At 38.8% G+C, this 18185-nt stretch overlaps 1 protein-coding gene across 1 annotated transcript in view; it reads right to left on the bottom strand.

Moving 5' to 3' along the window:
• Positions 1-256: 256 nt before the first annotated feature.
• LOC109860650 (serine/threonine-protein phosphatase 2B catalytic subunit 2-like) overlaps positions 257-18185 on the bottom strand; it is a gene marked incomplete at its 5' end in the record, with an annotated part of 48745 nt that continues 30816 nt past the window's right edge. Inside the window, 6 exons of the mRNA XM_020439883.1 lie at positions 257-1425; positions 2069-2284; positions 2533-2630; positions 2880-2964; positions 15652-15684; positions 17759-17761. Coding sequence (XP_020295472.1) covers positions 2091-2284; positions 2533-2630; positions 2880-2964; positions 15652-15684; positions 17759-17761 — 413 coding nt within the window. The remainder of the gene's footprint in view (positions 1426-2068; positions 2285-2532; positions 2631-2879; positions 2965-15651; positions 15685-17758; positions 17762-18185) is intronic.

Raw genomic sequence — 18185 nt, forward strand, 5'->3', positions numbered from 1 at the left:
GCTCGAATGAATCCTCGAGGCAGAACGGCCGAGAGATAGATAGTCGTTAATAATGAATGTGCTTATTAGAAAACGATGCATGCGCTCGTTCGTTGCATTTCTTTCGCGTGTTAATTATTTCGCGCGACCGTTAACGGACGTGTGTGTGCACGCGCGGCAGCGAAACATGGTATTCAGATTACATAATGAATAATTACTGATGATAATAATTAATAATTATTAATAATATATATATATATATATATTATTTATAATGCGTTTTATGTATATATGTCAAATAAAGTCTCCGGCGTTACATGTATATAACTCACGACTTAAGAGAGAGGGAAAGGAATTTAAGTCAAGCTAAGCTTAAGGGCTAAGTCGCGCGCGCAAGTTATATATAAAAAAAATCAGAGAATTTATTTAACGTATACACGCACACATGTATAATTAATTTCCACCCCGTGGTGCCGGGAGATGCCCTTATACGCGTCATCTAGGGCGGACATATCTTAAGAACCTAGTAAAATCCTAAAACCGGAAGCTCCGCCGTTGACGACAGGCCAGCTGCCTTTTTGTTTCTTTGGCGGAGACCGTTCGTCCGTTCTCTCTTTCTCTCTTTCTCTCTCTCTCTTTCTCTCTTTCTCTCTCTCTCTCTTTCTCTCTCTCTCTCTCTCTTTCTCTTTCTCTCTTTCTTTCATTCTTCCTTTCACACTGTCACTATGCGATTCCTCTCGTTAGACAAACGACTCGCAACCACGCACGTATCGTTCTCATTTCGTCCCTCTCTCTTTCTCTCTTTTTCTCTCTTTCTCTTTTTTTTCTCTTTCTGTCGTTTTCTCCCGCGTCGAGAAAAAAAGACGAGAAAAATGATGCCCAAGAAAGGAGGCAAGAGGAACAAGAAATTATGAGAGACAGAATCAGTAAGAGGAGAAGAGAAAGAGAGAGATTATATGTGTTTTATATATTTCACGAATGTGTGTGTGTGTGTGTGTGTATGTGTTTTTTTAGAAGAGAGATCGGAGAACGTCACGCGCGCGGTTTATCGCAGAAGAGAGGCTAACACATGGTCGCGCTCTGTTCGCAACAAACAAAAACCGGAGGCAGATCTTCGAAGAAGGAGTCCCGATGGACACGCCCTCCCGGACGTTTCATCGATGATCGTGCGGTCACATTTAATTTCGGCTGGTTACTAATTTCTTGAGCTGTGCACAAGCGGACGATGATGACCGTTGAAAATTGCATCAATGAGAAATTGCTTTCCATTTCGCGTCCGTCCGTTCATTTTGATCATCCTTTTGTAATGGCGGTAACTCCTCTTCTGACTCTTCGGTGAACAGCGTATTTGTAACAGCCGGGGAGTAGGGGAAGGGGGGGGAGAAAAGACGAATTTTTGCAAATGTTCGGTGGTAGTGGCGGGATTTTAAGACCCGTCCATGCCATCTGAAAAAGAAATTTATTCTGCGATATGATTCAAGTTTTCTAAAAACATTTTTGTATGTTTTTAAGGGGATCTTAAAGTGAATTTGTGTTTTATCGATAAAACTGAATTTGTTGTGCGCACTAATCTGTTTTTTTGGCTGTGTATGGATTGACAAATCCTTTTCTACAATTAAAGTACATATACGATAAGAGATCCGGGAAATTTATATAACAAAATGAAAAAAAGAATCTTTGTATGTGAAAAAAAGAATGTTTAAAAAATTTCGATTTTTTTCATTTTGTTATATAAATTCGAGCTCCCCTTATTGTATTGTACTTTAATTGTAGAAACAAAGATTTATTGATACAGCTAAAAAAAGATTACTGTGCTTAAAATATTTTTTCTATAAGTGTTGTGTAGAGTTAAACTTTGGCTAAAAAAATTTATATCGTTAAAAATAATTCTCACAACATGGTTTCTCGCACTGTCAGTTTTCACCAAAAAATTGACTTATGGAATTAAAATTATTATTACAAGAGATAGCCAACGGCGAGATTTGAAAAATCTAAAAGCTCTGTAAAATTTACCGGGTGGAAAACGTAAGTTATCCTCTGTCTCTCTCTCGACGTTTAGAATCTGCGAATATAGCTTGGGCGCGCATACCTTGATCGGACGAGTGTGCGGCTCACGATTGCGGTTGCGGCATGTTATGGTCCCGCTTGTCTCCCGCAGAAGGCGACGGCTTTGTCACGGGCTTCTCCTCGTTCACCGGTGTAGGCGGAGCGTCCTTCCTCGGTGGCATTCTTTCGTTTATGGCGTCCAAACCCTTGGCCTCGGCGAATGAGGTAATTTTGTGATTCGGTGAGAAGCCTTGGAGAGCTTGAGAGAAAAAACACGTTAGTACGCGAGATTGATAAAAAAAAAGTCTTGTGCTGGATACATTAAATCACTATTGTGCGACAATATTGCGTCTATACAAATCTAAACATATCCTATTCTAACTTTGCAATTGTTTGATGACGATATATGTGTTCGAAAGAGTGCGGTATGTTAAAAATATAATAATACACATATATATATATATCTCTCATATTTTTATCAGAGCTAATACCTCATGAAACTCTTACCGTTTTTCAGTGAGGTCTTTCCACCAGATAATGCACCAAGCGGTAAAGCTCCAGTCGGCGTCAAGCCTTTCAACTGCAGCACGCTCTCGCTCTCCTCTCTGGAAGACAAAAAAAAAAAAATGACACCGTCGGACGTGCGCTACACACTTGTGATTTTATAATAATACATTTTTTTACTCGCAAAAGAAACCGAGAAATCAAAATAATTAAGATTTATAGTTTTAAATAAGATTTTAAATAACATTTTATCTATTTTATGTATTTTAAATCTGTAAAATACATGTTTTTCTTTTTATTTAAAAAGTATGTTGTGCGTGTGAAGAAGTATAATTTTGTAATTCGCTGACCTCAGGACGGAGAACACACGCGCCATTTTGCCGATGGCTCTGATCTTGTTTCTGATGACTTCCTTACGTAGATTAGCTGCTGCACCTATAAATACGAGAGACACATTATGTAGCATTCGGATGATAGTACGTAACAACGCGATAGTAGCGTATCTACATCATCGAATGACGATCAACATAGCGAAAACAATTCCGATACATGATTTTGTGTAAAAACAAAACACAATGTTTGAGAGAGAAAGGGAGATAATTTTTAAATATAAAATTTAATATTAAATTCAATACATTGTGACAATATTGTTATGATGCTGATGTGTAAATCACGCGCGAAATAATATCACATCAAGAGCCCAATCAATAAATGTCGCAACAACATCGAAAAAAAAGCTGATCGATTAATTCACAATACATTTTAATCAACGGACTTAATGGCTTCCGCTATGTCGCCATCATCGATTTGCCTCACACGTCTTTCGCTGCGCATTGCAAATCGCTTGCGATGATTTTTTTCTCGCAGTTTTGGGGGGGTGAGATGTACATTATAAACCACTACGTTATATCATCACAGAGCTTACCGAGCGTATATTACGTTATTATAAATAATCACTTGTTATTTTCATCGGGTCACGGGCAAGACAAATCACGCCAAACTACAAGCAAGAAGATCTGTCACGGGCGTATCATAAAAAAGCAGCAACTGCGTAATAATCAGAAATTTCGTCGTAGCGCTCGCAAATAAAACGCACGCACTCTTCGCGATAAAAACACACAAATATATACTTCATTTATTGAATCAGAGAAGAGTCGAAAGTACAAACGAAAAAACTAATTGCGCAAAGAGTACGTAGAAATTGCGAGTGCGTGCGTGCGCGCGCGCGCGCGTGTACACTATCAAGCTGCATAAAAAAACGTGCGCAATAAATATATACAGCGTGTATGTAAATATCTCGCAAAAAACCTACTACAACGTGTGTGTGTGTGTGTGTGTATGTACATGTGCGTGTGTATGTACATCTGTGCGTCTGTAAAATCTCAAGCGCATATCCGAGATTATTATATGCTGCGCGTGTGAACTCGAGATGCGAGAGAAAAAGAGACATGCAACACATGCTGGAATAAGCGCGAGAAAACGTACGCACCGTCGGTCACTACAAACTCTTATCGTTTACCACTTTCCCTTTGCAAATCGCTCCGGCTAAAGTAAATCCGTCAGGCTCGGTGATGCGCCGTCGCGGTGCGTAAGAATCGCAACGCAAAAACCAATTTTATACTTCGATTCTCTATCGCGATTTAAATTACCGAAACACGCAATCGTTAATTTAAACGAATTAAACGATTCAAAGTTTATTGCCTCGCAAATCGTTGCGCATTGTGTTCGACCCGTTTGAATCGCTCGCCTCACACAACCCCCCGATTGTGCGTACAGGAAAGACTCGTTTTCCCGCAAACAGACAGAACCGTTATACATAGAGGCATTCATAGGTACCCGGGGATTTACGGTGGAATTTTTAATCCGCATTAAAAAGCTCACGGTATTGGAGCGCGCGGCGACTCTTTTGCACCGCGAGCCAATCGATTTATCTGTTTGCTCGTTAATTGCACGCACAGCGGCCGAGCTCGCCGCCTGATCGATTGTGTACACGGTATCTTTAACAAGGATTTTCTGAGCAGAAAAATACGTTTTTCATATGTGGCGACCGCGTTTAAAAATCTTCCGTTATAGCGAGAAATTCACAGCGGTGCACTTTTTTGGGGGGATTACCCACTTCTTTTTTTGTTGGTAAACAAACAATTTTCGGTAAAATAGCGAATATTTAGTCTCGTTTGCGTTTCAAGAAACAAAATCGCGGAACGCGCGATCGATCGATGGCATTCGTTACAGGAAAAAAAAAAAAGAAAAAAAGAAAAACAGAAAAAAAATATCTCCCCGCGGCAGGTCCGATGTGTTATTCTGTTAGCTCTAATGGCGATTTCATATCCATCGCTCACAAATTCCATTCTGATGCGTCCATCAACGCGCCCCCGTATCTGGCAAAAAAAAAAAAAAACAAAAAAAAAAACTCGGTTAAATCGAACGTATAGGAAAAAGACGTCGCGCGCCGAAAATATCGTTTTCTTCGTCCGTGTGCGTCGAGAGTCGAGCGAAACACGCGCGTCGAAGTCGTCGTGTGTCGTCCCACACGGTTCCCGATCTCTCTAATGATTTACGACTCAGATCCGCGCGGTTCTTAGGCCGCTGTCACGATAACGGATCGCGCGATTTGTCAGTCCGAAACGGCGGAAAACGAAATTTCAATTTCTCGCTGTCGCTTGCGGCGAGAATCTTTGACCGTGCGCGACGAGCATTTTGTTTTCGAAAATAGCGAGGGAGACGGAATCGATAAACCGTCACGAGAGAGGGAATAGAAGATGAGGAACAAAGATTACTGAAAAAAAAAAAAAAAAAAAAAACGAAGTATCTCCAAGATTTGAGATTATGGCGATTTGTTGCTCCGTTAGATTGATCAGTGAGATATATATCTCACAAATAGAGTCTCTATCGGGCTATTTATGAATATTGCGGCGATTACACGTCACGGATCAATTACACGATGCTTCTTGTATGAGTAAGCGAGATTACGAACGAGATTAGATAACTTTACTGTTGTCTTATCGAAATTTATTTGATATTAGGCGGTCACGCACACACGCGGAGGAGCGCGGCGTATTTTTCAATCCTCGCGTAATCCGAAAAATCTCGCAAATGCCACTGAGATTTTCACTCGGGGGGGGTTATGAAATTTTACCCATGCGTTCCCAACGTCGCCGCGTCGAAAAAAGAGAAAGAGAAAGATCGTCGAGTTTGTTCGCAAATTTTTTCGCACGTAATTATTTTCATTGCGAGTGTGTTATCCGAACGAAAAAAGGCAAAAAGAACGCGCGCGATCAACAAAACGATTTTTTATATATTATCGACGCGACATCGTCGACAAAATGCTCGTTTCCGCCGCGCGCAAAATCGATAGAGTCGAACGTGTCAAGTATTAGGCGTGTTTTTGGCCTTCGAGCGAAGAGCGCAATTTTTGAAACTGCCTTTGCGACAAAAACAATTTTGGCGGGAGATTTTTTTTGTTTTCTAGCGTAATTTTTTTTTTTTTTTGGAAGTTGGAAAATTACATATCCGACAATTTCGACGTCGACGTCGACGTCGATCGAACTCGACTAGTTTTGCTCGCGTAACGAAAATGAAAACGCAATATTGTATACGAGCGTTAAATAGTGTACACGAGGAAAGCACAACGAGAGGCTCGTCGCTCTTCGATCGAACTCGCGTTTTCCATCGAAAACAGAATCCTGTGGGAAATTTTCCTGCGTTTACAAACGAGAGGATGCGGCACATACAATGACGTATACGTCAACTACAAACTTATACAACAGATCAAGCCGTTTGCTTTCTATACACATAAGTGTCAGCGCACGGTTACGCACACGTTAAACACGTTGTCGCAACGACGTCATCGTCGCGCTCGAAATAGACGTAATTCGAATTAATCCGTAAAATGATGCAAATATATATATATATATATATATAAACCACGCTCGCGTGTAACAATATTAACAATAATCTCGGGGCAACCAATTTTCACAAGGGAGAGTGTAGGAGCGAGAAGAAAGATGGTGAAATGGATGCGTGTTGAAAATAGAAAACATACAGTTACCCCGAAACTCGATTATTATCGAGCGTAACAATGATATTATTTCAGCGAGTTTACGTGAACTTTGACGATTCCAGGTGTATCGTATTCACGAATATTAAATGCGCGAAATTCTATTTTCAAGCATTCAAATACGCGAAGCCAATGACGAGCCGTTTGAAATTTCCTCGAATATTCTTTTTTGCGATCGTAAATATGTATCACTGTCAAATAGTAATTCTGTGAATATATATTGTAATACATGTTGTAAAATTTCTGCACACACGCGAAAATTAAATTCGTTCGACCGCGGCTCAGCGCCGAAAAACACGGGGATTTTGTAATGATTAGTGTCCGTAACGTGATCTCCGATGTTATTTTCGATGGACCAAGTGTGTGCACGCCGTTGCGACAGTTGTCTACCGAACTAACATTTATCAAAAACGTAATCGAGTCTGGCACCGAGTTTTGAGCGTGCAAAGGCCTGTCGTAACAACATAACTTTTGCGAAATTATTCCTCGTTCATTTTCTTGTCGCCATTTTTTATCTCTACACAACTGATATGTAATTAATTTATGTGTGTGTGTGTGTGTGTGTGTGTGTGTATATGTATGTAAATACGTTTCTCACAAATGTGGATACGCTTATGAAAATCGGAACAAGAGAATCTGTAAAATTTTAATCTTACGTCAAAATAATCAGACATTATCTTTATGTACTTTTAATTACAAGCTCTCTTTTATTTTGTACTCTCTTTTATTGATATACGAGAGGGTATTGTTATCAACAATAATTATATTAATTGACTAATTAATTGACATTTAAGTTTGACAAAAAGGTACCGAATGCTATAAAATAAGCCTGGATTTTTCGCAGTCAATCGATTTTCGTTCCAATTCGACCTGATTCAATACGATTTCTTTCTTTCTCGTGAACCTGTGCTCAAACCATTAGCGCAGGGCTACTAGTGCTCTATCGATATTTCAAAAGCAATTTCAAAAGCTGCAACTATCTCTTCAAACCGACTTGTGCGAGAAAAACATAAGTGTTCTCGAATGGTGTTTTTAAATATTCTAACAGAAATAATTCACACATTATCAACGTTCATGCCGATCTTCCGTGTACTTTAGAAAACAATTATAGATAACACGATCCAAGTCGGTTTGAATCGTTAATTTTGTTGAATACAGGTCAAATGTATCGTCGCAACGACAAGCCTTCGACATTGATCTAATATCATAGGCGCCGCCGCAATTAATTGTCTCAAATAAATGTTCTCTTGTTTTGTTACGAGAAATGCGACGCCTATGTCTCCTCATGTGAACCGATCATCGAGAATACGGAGGATTGTATACCCACAATGGCGAATAATATTTAACCCTCGATTACCACGACGCAAAATTAAATCTTATACTAACGGATACTAAATATCAGAATTTTTACTTAAATGTTTAATCGTGTATAGTTTAATTTTTAATATTTATTTATTGTTTGTGTTTCAAAAATACGCGTGTGATTTTTATCACAATTTTACGTTTAACGTCCGACTAACTCTATGGGCAGCAATCGAGGGTTAACGATCGAGCAACACGATTAATCGAGTATATCGACATTGGGGTGCTGGACATATTCCGATTTATACACTCTGCTTTCGTATCTCGTGGACAACTGCAACCGGGGAACTGAACGCCGCACTAATCAACTTACGAACCGAACTCGCTAACCCTTTGATATCCAACACCTAGAACTTCCTCGGTCTCGCCCCTCTCCGGAGAAGCGGAAGAGGACTCGGTGGTTGTTAACGAGGTTTATCGCTCGTTAATGCGGATCGATGTTAATTCTCTCTCCCCGGCTTGGTGAATTATCTTGCGTACCGTAATTATCGAAACTAGTTTACGGAGAGATCGAACGGGAGGAAGAGAATTCACTTTCGCGTTAAAAGCACCACGCACAAAAAGAGATGAAGATAGAACGGCGTTTAGTTCCCGCGGGTTTTCGTCATTCACGGTCGAGAAGTAGAGAGAAAAGTAGATAGTATAGTGTTTTTTTTTTTTTTTTTTTTCTTATTTTGTATATAGGTCCTACTCGCACTTTCAACAGAAAATAACTCACCGTACGCGATGGTAGGTGGGGTCATGTTCGGACCGGACCGTCGGATTACCATCGGGTTACCATGGCGGCCATGGGTGCGCCCATGGTGTTTGGTTTACCGATGGTTGAGCGTAGTGGACGTAAGTAAAAGGACAGAAGTACCAACAACATGTGAGAGCAGCGTCAAATGCGGCCGAAGAGAAGAGATAGAGAGTGGCGGAGATTTTTGGTCGTTTTTTTTTTGGACACACAGCCCGTACGGGAAGACGAATTGTTTTTTTTTTTTTTTGTTTGGTGGATGGTTATTTGGTTGATTGGTAGTTGGTGGTAGTAGTGGTTGTGGTGAATAGTTGGTGATGGCGAAGAAGTGGTTGTAGAATATTGGCGTAAAGGAAACAACACATAGAACAGACAAGAAAAGACAAGTGTGCACAGCGTAAGTGGCATTCAATCAAGCATGTGCGTTAGACGATTTGTAGATGTATAATTGTTTTCTTTTTTCTCGGTTATATTTATATAGGATGTACAATATACACAGTAGCGGATTCTGCAAAACAATGTTTTTTTTTTTTTTTTTTTTTTAAACAGTTAGAGACAAACTTAGAAACTTTTTAAATATCTATATATATATAATAAAAGTTTTCTTTTTCTAACAAATAAATACTTTTAACAGTGTTTAAATATTTTTTTTCTTCTATTTTAATCCGCTACTGAAGTCCGAAAATCGGCAAAGTCACTCGCAAGAATATATACATGTATTTGGAATGGTTTTTTTTTTTTTTTTTTGCGTAAAAAACGTTGATTTGATGCGAAGACACGATATGTTTTTATTGCGCAAAAAAGAAATGTTTCTTCAATTTTCCGAAAGTATAAAAAACAAGCTTTCAGGAATCAGCGAAAAGTGTTTTTCGTGTCGTTTTGCACCGACGAGAAAATCCTCCCGAGAAACGCACTTATATTATGCCATTACGAGTATGACGAACGTGGAAAGCGTTTCGCATTAAAATTCATCACATTGAAGCGAGAACTCCGCTAGGAATACTCGCTATTTTATAAAACAGACTTGAATTAGTAAAATATGCAAAAATCATTGCACGAGAGCAACTTTGCCGATGTAAAAAAAAAAAATGTCTGTAACCGAGTACAAAACGTTTGCGATGTTGCCGTCAAAGACGTGAATACTGCAATTATAAAGAAAATAGTCGATTAGTGTGAAAACGATGATTATAGCTTGCGAAATGGATGCTCTTAAGCGAGCAATTTAATTTCACGCATTTATAATTGTGTGAAAAATTGAATTTGGCTCAATCGTAAAAACAAAAAAAGATTAAAATCATCAAAATTTTGCACGAGTTATTTCTTATCAAGATTTTTGAAACTGTCAAATACAAGCGACTTTATCGCGCGATTCGATACGTTAAAAATCACTTTATCTTGCAAATTGAAAAATCGATTTTAAACGCTCAACAACGAAACAATGAATCTGTTTTTAGAATCTGATAAAAAAAGATATCGTTCAAAAATGTGATTATTATTTGTTCGCATTACAAAAATTCTGGTGAAAAGTAAGAAGTACTGTGATCTAGAATAGAGAAAAGTGTGATCTTGATATACAACGCAAGTTATAATCGTATAGAATTATTATATTATTGTGTGTCACAACGCCGCTATATAGAAGTTTTCCTGGAGCAACTGTTTAAGAGAAAAAAAATCGATTAATATAAAATTATCGCAGGATCATTCGAGGATCGTTGCCGAGTCATCATGTGTTTTCATGAAGAAAACAGATCTCACATTGATTTTCTCTATTTATTATTATAACAGATTAAGAGAGATGACGAAGAGCAATCCTCTCGTAATCCCCGCGATTATTATAAGTACTAATTCGCTCAGTTAATCTTAAGAGACTAAATATAATACACTAGCATGCGCAAAAAAAAAAAACTGGTAATCAAAAGATATAAAACTTTTCGGCGTCTGGCAAAGACCGAATTAAGAAAAGATATATATATATATATACGTACTCAACTTAAAACTCAAGACAGAGGTAACTTAAACATAAAAACAAAACGATAACAAATGAACAGATTCAGGAGTAAAGAGAAAGACGAAACACAAAAAAAAAACCACAAAAAACGAAATCAGAGTGACAGAGTGAGAGAGTCGGAGTGTGTGAAGGGTGAAAAAAAATGAAGATAGAAAGTGAGCGAGCTAGAATATAATAACATACATGTGTGTGTGTGTGTGTGTGCGTGTGTTTGTGTACACAGGAGGAAGAGAAGAGAGAAAAATTAAAGCGCGCGACGTCGGATGTCAGCCAACGTTGGGAGTGACTTTTTCGTAAAGTGGAAAGGTGTGTCCGGCAACTTTGCGCAACCGAGACACAGTATGCGTTGTGCATCGGCATGAATCGCGTAGCACATTTCGTGATGTTTTTTTTCGAAATATAAGTCATAGCGTTACGAGAGAGAAATAGAGAGAGAGAGAGAGAAAGAAAGAGAGAGAGAGAGAAAGAGAAAAAGAGAGAGAGAGAAAGAGAGAACAAGAGTGAAGTGGAGAGTCGAGGAAAAGGGAAAAGCGAACAAGAAAAGAAAACGAAGACAACGACAATGCGAATGTCGCGGGATAAAGACAGGCTTAGGGAAAAATATTGTGGTTGAATAGCTTGCTTATTAAAAGCCTTCAATAGAGTGTAAAAATAAAATAACAGACGCAGAGGGAAGACTCTTCTCAGCTTCGTTCACAATGCGCGACGAGAATCGCTTCGCATCAGCCAATTAAAGAGAAACGTTCGAACCCGTTTCAATTCGAAAGCATAACCATCATCAAGACGTGACACGGATTCCTTATCACTCTCGAAGATTACAAAGGTTTTTTTTTAAATCGCCCATCAAATCTATCAATTATTCTTCGTAGAAAATATTATAAAAACTTTAAATCTCAAGCGTTCTAGAGAAAATGATTAACCTGTAGAGAACCGATATTTTTCCATCTTAAACTTTTTTTCACAGAAGATTTATGCACGTATATATATATATATATATATATATATATATATACAGATTAATAAAAAATAATAAAGGTTGATAAAAATAAAATATCTATTAAAAAAAAAAAAAATCAATATTACATTGCGAAAGTCGAACGTATATAAGCGCGTGAATTTATTCCGAACGCGAATTTGTATTGATCGTCCGCGGAAACGAAGTAAAAGATCGTGAGGTTTCCACGTTCGGGATGAAGAACTCGACGAGAACGTAGAAAAAAGAGAACCCCGGCGATGCCACCGCAGCTGGTCCACCTGGGGAAAGTGAAAAATAGCCTCATACTCCCTGTAGAGACACTTCCTTTTCGTTCTGAGACTTGAACTCGTTATAGCCGGACGTCGTTTCTGCCCTTTCTCGTTTCGAGCAAGAAAACTGAAGGCTTCTCGGAAAACTGTTTAACGTTGAGAGAAAGAGAGAGAGAGAGAGAGGGAAAGAAAGAGAAAAAAAGATGAATACGACAATAGGATGATCCGTTGCCAGAGAATATTGCGTAACCTTCTCGTTTGAACTAATCCGAGACGAGCGATATCAATTTTGCTCGCTGCGTTTGATATACCTTTCAAGCATCAGCGAAAAGAGAGGCTTCATCCCGTCGGAAAAGCCGATTGGCCTTTTCCTCTTTAAATCCCACGCAATTTTCCGAAGAAAAGATAAACATTCGTAACGAGATATAGTGTTCTATCAAGAAAATCTTCTTTTGATAAACTGCGTAAAATTCTACGCAGGGATAGAACCCCGAGTAATATCCGTCTCTCCCGCTGCATCGTATACGTTTCGCGTGGAACTCTCTCCACGTGCCCCTTGGCGCATCTCTGCGCGTCGGAATGCAGCCAATGCGAGTAGGAATGAACGATTGACTCGAGTTGGCATGTGCGAGGAGATGAGACGACGAGAGGGTAAGATGCCGACGGAACCGACCGCGCGGCGCTCTCGAAAGCCGGCAGATCAACCGGTTGATCGATGCTCCGCCGCGGCCTTCCCTCGTTATCTCACAAAACTCTACTCACGGTGCGTTCTATCGATCGGCTACACCTTCCCGGGCCATTGCGGAGTCTCTCTCTTCTCCATAGCGACCGAAAGCCTCTTTCGCTCTCCGGATTTTGCTCCGGAGGAAAGCATCGCGGGACGACACAAACGAGAAGCGACAATGGGATCTGCAGTAAGCGGCACATGTCGGTGAAAACGACGGCGAGAACCCGACGAAAGCCCGAAGAGCTGACCGGAAATTGTCCGAAGATCTTGTCGATCGCGTTATAGTTAATTAAATACGACTTACGTGACAGTGACGTGCAACTCGGGAGAGATTTAAGCGTATCGATTTTTCGTATCAATATAGTTAGCAAATCAGATAAGAAGTTGAGGGAGCTTATAAGCGGCTTTGGACATATGTTAATGACAGACAGAGTTGCGGAACTTTATTAATATCTCAAGATAATAACGAGATCGAGTATTCTCGAAGTTTATCATTAATCTTTCAAAGCGCGAGTATTATAAAACCGCATCATTTTTTCTGACTTATTTTTTTACTTTTCATCGTTAATCACACGTATATAAGTCTACGAAGCAATTTTTTTTATTTTATTTTACTTTTTAACAAACGTAAGCCACACAAAAATTCGAATATCTATTTCAAATTAGAGCAGAACAATATTCTTGATGACTAATCGGAGATACCGATGGATCTCTCTCCGTATCAGAGGAATCTGACGAACGTGTCGGACGAAGCCCGGCACACAACTGGTCATGCCTATAAAACCGGAAGCGTTGTTAGTGGAGCGTCCAATGTGCGCTCGTCTCTGAACGTTGTAAGAGAGAATGAGCAAGCGGACACACACACACACACACACACATTCTGCAGGATGCGCGCGCGCATATACACACTCTCACAAACATATGCGCACACAAGAGCGAAATATCTCACGCTGCATCGTAAAGCGCGCAAATAAACCGAAGTCAAGTCAAACGAGCGAAACTCAAACGAGGTGGAGACACGGGGGATGACAGAGAAGGGCGAGAAGAGAGAGAGAGAGAGAGTGATTTCTCCAAGTCGTAAAACCGTGTTGCGAACGCCGTAACGAATGCATTGCGGAAATTCGTCGGCTAAATTCTGTGTGAAAGAAGAGAAGCGAGCGAGGACGTAAGCAAAAATGAGAGAAAGAGAGAGAGACAGAGAAAGAGAGAGAGAGAGAGAGAGAGGAGAAAGAGAAAGAGAGAAAGAGAAGGTTGCAGAAAACGGGAGAGAAAGAGACCGAACGATCGAATGGGATGCATATATTCACTGTAACTTTCTCGACTAATCCACCGAGAAGATTTACGAAGCTCTTCTCGAGACGAGAACATAAATTCGCGCGAATCTGCCGTTATTGTGGACGACGATCTTTTCCAAGTCACGAAACCGTGTATATAGAGGGATCGTATTTTCCATTATGCGTGACGTTACTTTGGAATCGATAGCGCGAGATAGGGTGTATATAGAAAAGTAGAGTTTGTGAAGTATCAGGAGAGGGAGAAAAGTTTTTTTTTATCGAATCTCGAGTGATTTTCATATGCTTCACCCGCATATCATTAAGTTGTTCATTAATTACTTGTTGACGATTTTCTTCAAATCGGGAAAATAATATATATTTCTTTCAGATTTTTTTTTTTTTTAAGATTCGGTGCATATCTCGTGTACGTACGTAGTAAGAAGTAGTTGATCGTCGAAAAGCGTCAAGAAGCAAGCAAGGGAAAAATTCAACGGAGATAAAAAAAAAAAGTTAATATAAAAATTAGATGGAAAGTAAGAGGAATGGGTGAGATTATCGTGGCAATTAATTCAGCGTGTAAATAGACAAAACTGAGGTACACGTGGTACAAAAGCGGAAAGATATGTTTGACACAACAGAAGCCGGTTTAAAACGGAAGGAAAAACGGAAGGGCGGCGGGTGAAAAAACGGGGACGTTCATCGGCGTGTTGTCTGACGATTAATGGTACAGTTATAAATGTTATTGCTCAATCTGAAGTCGAAGAACACGGTTATATATATATATATACATATATAACACGTTTTGAAGGAAGTAGAAGATGATGACGAAGATAGAAATATGTATAAGTATAGACAGAGATATAAAACGAACGAAGGCAAAAAAATTTCACTTAAACGAGAAAATAACTGTCGCGCGGTACGTTCATGTTTGGCGTTCATGTTTTTTTTTTGTTATTCTCATTCACACACTGAAATCCACCGAAGAATTTGTGTAAACTTCAAATTATATATATATATACGGTTCTTTGTTTCGAAGAAGTTAAATGTAAAAAGTGTATGTCGCAGAAATGTATTTACGATGTAATAACAAATGTAACCTCAAGAATAATATACGATACAAAGCTAATTTACATTCATGCCAAAAGCTATATATATATACACAACGTTGATCGTAAAAATTTATGTCATAACGTCAACAATAATAAAGTTGCAAGTAAAGACTCATAATATTGTTCTGCGTCGACTCACGGTTGATTACTTGAGAGAATTGCACAGGTATAAAGAGAATCGACAAAAATGAAATACACAAAAAAACACGCAAAACATATTACATCCGATCTGGCAGAACGCTTCACGAAGCGCACCGGCGTGACGCAAGAAACAAAGAAGAAAAAAAGAAAATCGAAACGCAAGAGAAAACACTGGCAAAATAGGAAAAAAAAGAGTTAATATATGTATATGTGTACATATATATATATATGTATATATATGTATATATATACCACAAATATATATTGTAAATATATATATATAAAATATAAATATATATATATATATATATATATATATATATGTACAAAAAGAGAGAGAAAGAAGAAGACAAAAATAAAAAATCTCTCTCGTTTTGGGTTACTCTTGGCACGCTCGAAAAAGAAGAAAAAATCTTGGCTCTTTCAAGAAAGTAAGTCGTCAGCTCTCAACACGGGGACTTACCATTCTTTTTTTGAACAACGACTTTGGCTGCGACTTTACGGGAGTTGCGGTATGCCGAACGATCGGAGTTTTGAGTGGTAGTAGTAGAAGTAGTAGTAGTAGAGAAGTAGTAGAGGTAGTAGCATAGTGTCGTGCCGAGATAGGAGGAGTCCAAGGCCAGTGTGATTGATACAAAAATAATAGAGAAGGAGTACGATAAAAGACAGTCAGAGTGCAACTTTGAGAGGGGGGGGGGGCAGTAGCAAAGGAGTTGAGAGGACGGCGCATATAACTCTCACAATAATTAAAGGAGATGAAACCAGGGAAGAGGGGTATAAAAGAAGGGGACAAGAATCGAGGGTATCTTATTGATCGAAACATCGGAACATTTTACTTGAACTCTTTTTTTCTTTTTTCTTCCGATCAAAGCGATTCAGCCGCAACAGCCAGGAGATGTTTCTCGCGAGCACGTTAGTCACGAGATCGGCTTTTTTTGGGAGGGGGGAGTAATGAAGATGAGAAAGGGAACTTTGCTTGACTTTTTCTTGACTCGAAAACCAAATTCGAGGTGGATGGATATTCTTAGACCCGATCTTTGGTGGTCCGATCTTTGATTGACACGGGAGGATGGTTGCATATCGATCTGATCTTCCGACACGTTACGAATTGCGCGAATGAATTAGTGTCTTTTTTAAGTCGCGCGTATGTGTAACGCGCGCGCGCGAACGGAATAAATCTTAGATGATTTGATGAATCATAAAAGTACTCGCGAGCTGAAATTTTCATAAATCGCGACGAGAGAAAATTGCTTCTCGCGATTACAGCCGCCGGTCGCGAAGTTCCATCCGCCCGGAAGTGGTTTTGATCATTTTTAATTTTTCGCACGTAGAATCAATTATTCATGATCGTACTGAGAGGTACATATTACATGAGAAATGCACAAAAACGAAAAATAACAAAAAAATAAATAAATAAATAAAACAGGCCGGCAGGAATGGACGGGGATGGACATGATGCGTGAGAGAACTCGAACTTGACAATGGAAGTTGGACAATGATACACAAAGTTGATCGGAGTGATAAATAAAAACGATTTGGAGTTCGAATATTATAATATTGAAAAAAAATAAAATAACAAAAAGATGATGCCGAAATGACAAATTGGTGTCATTTCTTTTGCTACGATGCATGCATGAAAACTGCGTAATGCGCAAGATGGCAAATGATATCCTTCTCTTGAATGGTTTTATCGATTTTCAACAAACACTTTGAAAGCTTTTGTAAAGGTAATAATTACTGTGCATCTCGAGAACAAGCAAAAGAGAGGATGTGCCAGTTTCCAATGCCATCTTGAACAAACGTATATATATATGGAGAGACGAGAAAATGAAAATGCTATAATGAATGTAATTGATGCAGAAAATCAACATCTACTTCATTTGGTGAAGATGTACAAATCCAGGCTGTGCCGTCAAGACACGTTGAATATGTATTACATACATACACGTACATACGTATATAATCGGAAATAGGAAGTCAAAAATAAAATACTGCCAAAGAGAGACAGAGAGAGAGACAGAGAGAGAAAGAGAGAGAGAGAAAGAGACAGAGAGAGAGAGAAAGAGAGAAAGAGATAGACAGATAAAGAGATGTAAGAGAAAAAAGACAAGAAAACCTCATACCTTGATGCACAAGAAACCGTATAAATACCATGAGAAAGATATGATCAAAGATGGAGAGAAAAAAAAACATATATAGAGAAAATGATGAATATATATATGTACACACGCGCACGCGTATAGAGATATTAAAGAGAAAAAAAACGAAAGACGTAAAAAAAAAAGGAGAAAAAAACGATAGGTACGAACGTATACGTACACATTCTGCGTCTCCCATGAAAAAATGCGACACGACGTCGCGGACAAAAGATGTAGTCAAAAAAGAAAAAAAAAAAAAAAAAGAAAGACAGAGAGGAGATAAAAAGAGACAATAAAAAGAGTAAAGAGAGGTATAAAGGGGAAAAGAAATTTGACATCGAGAAACTACTATATGAAATAGCTAAAAAATAATGATAATCAATGAAGCTCTTAGTTGTGTGACGTCTAGAAGAATCGAGCGGCGTATCTTACCATCTGTCCGTGCAGCGAGTGAAAATGCAAACAGAAAGAGAATTCAAGATTTGTCTCTGGAAGTTTCAAGAGTGAGATGGTGAGGGAATGATAGAGATATATATTTTAGATTGACTGCTTTTTTTCGGCGCGACAATATGCGCGCGGAAAAATTGCGCTTAGAGAAATGTCATTTTTCGTGTTTCTTTTTCCTCTGTTTTTTTTTTTTTTTTTTTTTTTTTCAAACTTCCGCTCGAAAAGGTGAACTTTTTTTTTAGAAGAAAGGTGCGCGAGCATTAGCAAAATTATGTGAATCGAGAAGGAGTGATATATATGAAAGTACTGAGAATATGTAAAATTCGCAGAGGTGCTACATATCGATCTAAGAAATTGCGGCTCGACTTGATCGGCAAGACTCGATCGTGCTCGTGCTTGTTGCTTGTTTCCG

Source organism: Pseudomyrmex gracilis, unplaced genomic scaffold (assembly GCF_002006095.1).
Source record: "Pseudomyrmex gracilis isolate BER0280 unplaced genomic scaffold, ASM200609v1 scaffold_441, whole genome shotgun sequence".
In the NCBI taxonomy this organism is placed as follows: domain Eukaryota; kingdom Metazoa; phylum Arthropoda; class Insecta; order Hymenoptera; family Formicidae; genus Pseudomyrmex; species Pseudomyrmex gracilis.